The sequence below is a fragment of the Egretta garzetta genome, unplaced genomic scaffold, assembly GCF_000687185.1.
Source record: "Egretta garzetta isolate BGI_Z169 unplaced genomic scaffold, ASM68718v1 scaffold149, whole genome shotgun sequence".
Taxonomy (NCBI): Eukaryota; Metazoa; Chordata; class Aves; order Pelecaniformes; family Ardeidae; genus Egretta; species Egretta garzetta.
In genome coordinates this window covers 1,237,484-1,246,224 of record NW_009269998.1, presented here as the reverse complement: position 1 = coordinate 1,246,224, position 8,741 = coordinate 1,237,484, and the positions used below count along the sequence as shown (strand labels likewise).

Genomic DNA, 8,741 nt, shown 5'->3' with positions numbered 1-8,741 from the left:
CCTCCTCTCAGGCAGTTGTAGGGAGCGATGAGGGCTCCCCTCAGCCTCCTCTGCTCCAGGCTGAACCCCCCCAGCTCCCCCAGCTGCTCCTCGTAAGACTATCCTTGCTGTACAGAATTCATTAAGGCCCAGGCACTGTTTGAGTTGTTGCAGGGGACAATTACAGCCAGCCCATAATCTCCTGCTCCCCAGCACCTTGGGGCTTGGTAATAGTTTGAAGGGGCCTGGCAAGAGTTGTATTGATTTCTTGGGATCTCATTCAGGCTGATTGCGCTGGGGTGCTCTGATGGTTGATGTTTAAGAACACCTACCCTAGCTGTTATTAAGAAGGTGGGTCTAATCCTCACATACGTAAGACCTTGTTTGCCCTTCGTTCAACTCAGCAGACAAGTTTTAATGAAATAGCTCCCTTTTATTTTTCATGCCACAGCTCTGGTTTTGATTGCCACATTTGGGACTACCCAGTGTAAGTCAGTCACTGTATAACCCATATATTGGTCAGGATATGTCATATCATATATCTGTTCTTTCATTAATCATTTTGTGTCTGTCCCGTTTGGCTGCATGGAATAATTAATGCATTTTTTTTCTATTACTATGTTGTATTTCTTCCAAGTTGCTGATTTATTTATACATAAAAGCTGTAAAATACCTTGTTGTTTTATACAGTAGGTCTGGATTCATGAGAAACCCAGGAACAAATCACTGAAATAGTACTTTTTAAATTTTAGATTGTTCAAGACAAGACCTTGCAGTTGAATTCTAGAACCTATCAACTATAATTTTATTTATTTATATACCCATCATTACGGCACAGCGCGTTATATCCTAGACGCTAATCATTACTTACTATTTTCTGAATAGTTCTGCTCTCATTTAAAATATTAAATATATGCCAAAAGGCATCTTTCCCAATTCTAGACCCAAAGTCTAATCCAGACTCTCCAGCAGTTTTTCACTGCCTTTACTGAGCCTTCTTTCAAATGCTGAGCACTCTGGACATTTTGAAATGGCCATTTCAAAAATTTCCATTTGTAATTTGAAAACCAGAGGGCTCTATAAGCACAGATACATCTATGTTTTTCTCTTTTGCTGAAAAACATATCACTAAGCCGTAAACAACTCACATGCCACGTACATTGGCATAAATGATACGCCGAAACCTCTAAACTGACCCATTCAAATGGGAGCAACAAGAAATCCTTTGGCGGTCGTCGCGTGAAGGTGCCTTTCATAATCAACATTTTTAAAAGAGCACCCAGAAGGAGGGAGCGTGGTCTCTCGGAGCTGGCGCTCTGGGTGGGACAGAGCAGGGCTAAGAAATGCCTCACGCTCCAGAACTTCCCCCTCTCTCTCTCCGCAACAAGGTCGTAGTCATTCGTTTGATAGACCACGGCCACTTTGTTAGCAATTTTGTCATAGCTTGGGTTTTGACCTTCAGTGCCTGGTCTGTGGGTGGGCATCTGTGCCTGCTGCCGGGTTTGGGACTTAATTACCAGGATAAAGCAGATGGAGGAGAAACGTAGCATTTACATTTTTCCATAGGATTTGAGTTATTTCTCTGTTGTTTATCACGGAGGTATTTTTGTCTACATAGTGTGAATTGTTTGCGGAGGTATTTATAACAACATTTGAGTGGTGAACGTGCAGTCTGGAAAGCTTGAAAGTCTGCCTCTCTGCCTCCATTTAAAAAAAGGCATTTCCTTCCCACCCGGTCTGCGTCTCTAGTCGTCTGGTTCCTAAATGGCAGTTTCGGAGGGGATGCCTGTGTGAAGTCACAACCGCTATTTTGACTGTATGAATACTGGTTCATAATTCAGCACGCATCGGGAATGTCCTTTGTAGTGCAGAATCGAGCATTTATTTTGCAGTGTCTATTGTAAGCATCCAACTTAACTGCCCAAATACCATCCCCGGCTTGTCCACGGAGAGAGGATTTATGGTATCTCATGGCTGACTTGCCCTTGGGAGTCTCCATCATAAGGAATGAAGTTGCTGACCGTAAGCATTGAAGCTGGATATCAGGACACTGGAATAGTTGAGGGTAACACACTCAGAGCGGGATTAACTTGCCTCCAGATGTGGTTTAAGACCTTACAGGTATCCGAGGCATCTGTGCAAGTCTGGATCTTGGAGCATGGCACTAGAGACCTGTGTTGGGGTGAATGAACCCTTTCCTGCCCAAAAGCTTGGTTTGATTCAGACACTGAAAGCTTGACAAACAGAAATACACAGTCAAAAAAGGATGCAGAAAGCTGTTTCCAAAAGCAGATGCTCTGTCAGCCAGGGAGACCATTCCTTCTCTCGAGGGAGCAGAGTCAAAGTAAAATACCGGCCAGGCTTACTGCTCCTAGGGGTGAGGAGGTCAGACTGAAGGGGTTGAGACATTCCTCCAAAATGTCATCCAATGCTTTTGAGCTTTCTGAAAGAAAAAAGAAAAAGTGTGTGCAGCCATGTGTGTGTGTATGCACATGCAAGTGGTTTGTTATGTTTGTGTTTCTCAGCTGTTCTGCAGATACGTCCTGAAGTTCCAGCAAGGTTCCCTCCTGCTGGAGTCAGGGGTGCAGGAAAGATTAGAGGACTCCAAAAGCTCAGATCCCACAGCTGATGTGACCACCTCGTGTGGTCACTCTCCCCCAAAACGGTGTCAGCCACAGAGGTTGTTCCTGAAAGTTTGTTTTAGAAACCCAGAACTGCCCAGCCAGCCACATTTAAGCCCATCGAGGTCAAAGACAAGTCAGCTTCTGCTGTTAGGTCCTATCCCAACTGACCGATGTTCATTTAGAGAGTGGAATTGGATCAGGGTATGACAAAAGGTACTTGAGTAGTACCTAGGTACGTTGACTCTTTGCTTCCCCATCTCTAGGGGAGTAAAGGTTAGTTTGGTTAAAATTCATTTGAAATTCCTTCAAGGCTAGCTTTCATCATTTAGCCAGGACACGCTTGGTCGCTGCTGCGAAAGGGACTGCGTCGCAACGTAACGTGCTTTCCGTTTCAAGCATTGAGAGATTGTACAGTGTTATCAGCCCAACACAAGGTAATTCTGTAACGCAACTGCCATGAAAACTTGGAGACTCAGGAATAAGATGGGTAGTGGTGGATACGTGGAAATCTCCGCTCATAACCGTAGTCAACTCTCCCTGCCTCAGTCCCATAAGGGTACTTGAATTTTCTTCCTGTCTTGCAGCTCATAAACATGCTTCTCCTCACAACACACACCATATGCTGTTGGAAAAGGGCTGTAAAGTTTTATAGATAGATTTGAGGGTATTATAAAAGTATAATAAAGTAAAAATAATGCAAAGATAGAAATTATTGAACAACTGAATTAAAATATTAGGCTGGGGTGGGTTTATTGCATTTGGGTTCTATTTGGCTTTTACCGTCACGAAGGGATAGAACTCTTTTTTAGAGTTAAGAAAATTAATAATTTTGATTGTAACAGTACTTGTAAACGTTTGCTTACACAGTTAAATAATTTCAGTACGCTGCTGAAGACCACACAGTTTTAGCTCAATCAGTACAAAAAACGATTTCTGATGTTTATCTTTTGAAAACATTTTACTTGCTTTTAGGGAAATATTTCTAGTTCATAGATGAAAGGTTTTACTCATACAAATGGAAACGTTAAGTGAATTATGTAGCATTGCAATGAAAGTGAAAGTCTGATAATGGTGGCATCCAAATTACAGGTACCATGTTTAATCTGAAATTGATCTCGACCCAAAATGTGGCCCCTCACTCTGGAAACCGACAGCAATAAGAGCGCGATTGCTCTCAATAGCTCCTTACAGGTACCATGTTTAATCTGAAATTGATCTCAACCCAAAATGTGGCCCCTCACTCTGGAAACCCAGCAGCGATAAGAGCGCGATTGCTTTCAATAGCTCTGCCCTCTTTTTCCTGTTTAGAAGTCAGTAATACACCAAACAGTCATCTTAAAGGTGAAGATGGACAGTAGGAAAGCCTGCTGACCTGAGTAGCTAGCTTACCCACGTTCTCCCAGAAAAAAGTTTCTGCAGCTCCAAGTTTTCATTCCAATTTGTGGTTTGTTCCCGCCCCCCCCCTCCAAAATCAGCCAGGGTACTAGGCATTTGAACTTTACCCATGGGAAGAGTCTCTCAGAAATAGTTGCAAAGAAGTTCAGAATATTTCAGGGCTTTCTCTCCTAGCATGGCTCCACACGGCTCACCCCCATGGCCCTCCTGCCACCCGTTGCCCATCTTGCCCCATGAGTCCAGGCCTGGGGGATGCTCTGTATGAGCCGCCCCGAACCATGAACCCTGCCGTGGTGAAGCCTGGTGACCCTCCTGGCCCGGCCCTGGCCACCGTGTCTAACGCGTGAGGTACAAGAGGCAGGCTGGCGATGAAAATTTTATGCGGTGGTGTTTGTCTGGGCTTAAGTTCGCAAGGAATTTTTGAAAGATAACGTGTAGTGATCCGCGCTGGAGCCGAGCTACTAGTTGTGAAGTGAGCTCTGCCGAAAAGTTCAACTTTGCTTGTGCCCCCGGTGGCTTTTATATACATGAGAACAGGAAGACTTTAAAAAAAAGGCTACTGTAAATTTTACTGTGATCTATTATAGCTGATGGTATCTTAAATTATTCTTCACCCCTTATCACAGCCATCGGAAACTTCAGATGAAGGTTGAAACCTGCTTTGCTCTGTCTCACTACAGGAGCATGTTCTGTTCTTTTCCCCAACTTACAAGAAATAAGAAGTCTTTTAAGACATACAAAGAATACAGCATGAAACTCAAAGTGTCTGTATCTGGTTTTCATGGGGGATGCTTGAAAGGAATGAGTCTATTTTCCAGGGGAAACTTAAGGCCCACTGCTTGCGTATAAATTAACAACAATGAAAGTGGTAAATTAAAATTGCGACACCAATTTCATTTTTAGCTCTGCTTTGCATTTATATGGAAGGATTTATTATTACTGTGATTTACCTTCTACTAAGAGGTAAAAGAAAGGAAAGTATGAAGCAGCAGCAGTTGTAATTATCTTCTGGAAAACTTCAGCTTGCAGAAATGCTGCAGCATGTCTGCTCAGAACCCGAAGCTGCTGCCAGCACGCCAGGCCACCCTCCCTCCATTTTCCAGGCTGAATTCCCAGCATTTTCCGATGCAGCAGTTCAGCTGTAAGGTTCAGCACACATTGAAGGAAAGGTTTATCTTTGGAATAATCTCCCCAGGGAAGGGGTTGACTCCAGTACATCGGACACTTTCAAGACTCAGCTGAACAGGGTGCTGGGCCATCTTGTCTAGACTGAGCTCTTGCCTAGAAAGGTTGGACCAGGTGATCCTTGAGGTCCCTTCCAACCTGGGATTCTATGCTTCTGTGATCTTCCATCTCAGATGAAGCACTGACCTCCTGTATGGCCTCCACTTTTTCTTTTTTTCCCCTGGCTCCCTGCACGTGCTGGCCGTGAGGAGCATGGAAGCCCTAGATGGGCCGTCCTGGCACAGAACAGCAAACCAGTTCTTGGCTCTTTTCTTCAGCACCGTCAGTACCAAAGATCCTTCGTAGCTTACGTGCTAGCTTAAACCCCAGGGGAAGACAATACTCCATGACCCTATTCACTCCTTTTGCTTGCTGGATTTTCAGCAATGCTCTTTTTATAACCCCGCTGTGTAGGGTGACTGAGTTGGCTTAGGGGCATGTCCACAACCATGGAACACGCTCCCACAGGACCTAAGCCCCAGTTGGTGCCTTCGCCTTTCACCCCGAGAGTAAAAGGCACTTTCTCCAACTTTGCCTTCTCCGTGCAGAAGTGTGTCTGTGTTGCTGCTTGCTTTTGTTTTTACAGGAAGGAAATTACTAAAATCTTAGCAAAGCAAAGCAGCCCGTCCCAGACACAAGGAATGAGAAGGGGAGAGTAGGTGAGCCGTGCAAGATAGGTGGAGTTCATTAGTGAACAGTCATTGCTGGGATGTTTTAATGATGAAGGTGGCATAAAACCTTTGCAAGGGAGACAACAATATGAAACAAGTGTCCATTTTATCTCGTTTCTTTTGTCTTCTGGAACAGAAAGAGAGATGTTGCGAGGCAGGCTCAAGAAACCTAATTAAATACTGGAAGGAAAGGAAACTTAGTTCCCAGTTCTGTTGCCCAGACTGATTCTGTGCATATTCAATTTGTGCTATTTTCAGCAAAAAAAAGTGAGATGTTGTAACCATAACTCCCAAGGTATTTCTCATTCCTGAAGAGAGGAACTAGGTGTCTGGGCTAGTCTTCAGGTATGGTCCATGCTCCCAGCAGTGTCACTGGGACCTGCCAAGTATTTGGCACATCTCGGATCAGTTTTGTTGTTATAAAAAGGAGTCAGTGGATGCTCAAATCTACTCATTTCTGTCAAGGAAATGTTTAAAGACCTTGAAGCAAAGTTTTCCTAAGGAAAAAAAAAATAAAACAATTGGTAGCAAATTATATTAAATAAGCTGAGTTCCCATGGAAGCAATCATCAGCACTGACTTTTTAAAGCTGTTATCCCACTTAGAAAGGAGAGTTAAATCAAAATATTAGGATTTTATGATCTGTCTGTACCAGTGTCAGTATCAGTCACTGATACCAGTTAAAGTTTCAAAACTTTATAGGCATCCTGAGGTTGCTTCGCTTCCTAATTAAGAGTACGGCGGCATTTTGCAGAGTGTGAAAGGAATCCTGTGTGGTGTAAAGCAGCTCTAGAAGGGGGAAATCATTTATTTTAAGGATGCGCCTGGCGCAGGAGCTTGCTTTAAGACTAGGTTGAAGATGCAGCTCGTACGTTGGCTCACGCTGGAAGGTTGTTTATTTTCTTGGCTTTTTAGAGCTGTATTTGTACTTCTATTCTTGCAAAAAAGACAAAAGCGATGTCCTTAAATGCTACAAAATGCAGGGATATCTGCTGAATAACTCTGGACATGCTTTTTATGGTTACGCACTAAGCTTTGCACCTACAGTTCCAGAAAGTCCCCGGTGACAGAGAATAGTGTTTCTTCAAGGTGGGTGGATGTTACGCTGTTTAACTTCGTTCTGCCTGGGCACCGACATCAGAAGTGATTGGATTCCTATAGGCACCCGACTTCAGAAAGGAGAGAGATGTCTGTACTTCCAAATTAAACGTGCCCGGGACTATTCCTAAGTGCTCAGGCCAGCTGGCACCGAGCAGCCTGTGCCGATGATCAGAAGCTGTTGGTCTCCGAAGCAGGTTGGCTGCAGGCAGGCTGCCGGCTGGGAACGGCTCCTGGAGCACGCCGGCTTCCAAAGCCTCTCCAGGAATTGCCTGGGACACGGATAGTCAGCACAGGCCAAAAGCGGGCGAGAAAAATGTTGTAAGGCTTTGTTAGGGTAGATGACAGCATCCTTGTGCCCAGGAACGTTCCCAGGCGCTGATTTACTACTGTGGGTCTAGGCTGAGTGTCTTGCAAAAGACTCAGGGGGAAAAAAAAAAAAAAAAAGAGAGAAAAAGCAATGATCATGGTAGTACGTGAGTGGGCATGAAAGATGGACAGATGGACATAAAAATGGATTGGATGCTAGTGAAAATTGCACTGGGAAAAAGAGCTCTCACAGCCTGAGGCTGCAAAATCAAGAAAACTGGTGAGAATTTTTAGAAAAACTCCATAAATATCATCTATCTAAAACATAATAGAATGTAATGTAGTGTAACATAAATGTGTGACTAATATACATATTTTTGTATGGTGTGACTAATATATATGCGTATATATGTATTACCCAAGTATGGACAGTCTAAAAACTGATGGTTCACTGTCCCTCTGAACATTATAAACCAGCTAACCCGCGAGTTCCCTGCATCCTCATGGCTGAGTTCAGTTTGTGGGTGGGACAAAGCTGCAGTGATTCAAGTCAGAGCACTCAGAAGCTCAGAGAAAATGTTGTAAGGCTCTGTTAGGATAGATGGCAGCATCCTTGTGCCCAGGAACGTTCCCAGGCGCTGATTTACTGCCGTGGGTGTGGACTGAGTGTCTTGCAAAAGATACACACACACACACCCCCTGCCAAAAAAAAATTATGTTAAGAAGTAGTGTGGACAAATAGGAATGGGTTGCCAGAACGGAATGGCTGATGCTGCAGACTGGTGTCCACATAATTCGCATTCCAAGTTTTTTACTGTGTTCTAGCTCGGGTCTGGTCTCATGGGCTAAATGCCCATAAGCAGCTGGAGCTCATTTTAGGGGCACTCCCGGAGCACCCGTTCAGGTTTCATTTCAGGCGAAACAAAATCCAGTTTGTGCTCTCTGAAGCCGCTCTGCCGTCAGAAGCCGAGTGCGGTGCGTGGGGATGACCAGGAGATGTGCTGCCGAGGTGTGCGCCTGATCGAAGCGAAACCACTTAGATGGTGGGTAAGGAACTGGCTGGATGGTCGCATCCAGAGGGTAGTGGTCAACGGCTCGATGTCCGGATGGAGACCAGTGACGAGAGGTCTCCCTCAGGGGTCCATACTGGGACCGGTGCTGTTTAATGTTTTCATCAATGACCTAGACAGCGAGATCGAGTGCACCCTCAGCAAGGAGTGGTGTGGTTAACACACCAGAAGGACGGGATGTCATCCAGAGAGACCTGGACAGGCTGGAAAGGTGGGCCAGTGTGAACATCATGAGGTTCAACAAGGCCAAGTGCAAGGTCCTGCACCTGGGTCGGGGTAGCCCCCGGTATCAATACAGGCTGGGGGAAGAAAGGATGGAGAGCAGCCCTGCCGAGAGGGACTTGGGAGTGCTGGTGGATGAAAAGCTGGAC

The 8,741-nt window shown here is 44.9% G+C and overlaps 1 protein-coding gene across 1 annotated transcript in view; it reads left to right on the top strand.

Annotated features, from left to right (window-relative positions):
- Positions 1–8,741, top strand: part of DPYD (dihydropyrimidine dehydrogenase) — a 372,577-nt gene that overhangs the window by 333,657 nt on the left and 30,179 nt on the right. Inside the window, exons 22-23 of the mRNA XM_009647526.1 lie at positions 3,693–3,699; positions 5,145–5,167. Coding sequence (XP_009645821.1) covers positions 3,693–3,699; positions 5,145–5,167 — 30 coding nt within the window. The remainder of the gene's footprint in view (positions 1–3,692; positions 3,700–5,144; positions 5,168–8,741) is intronic.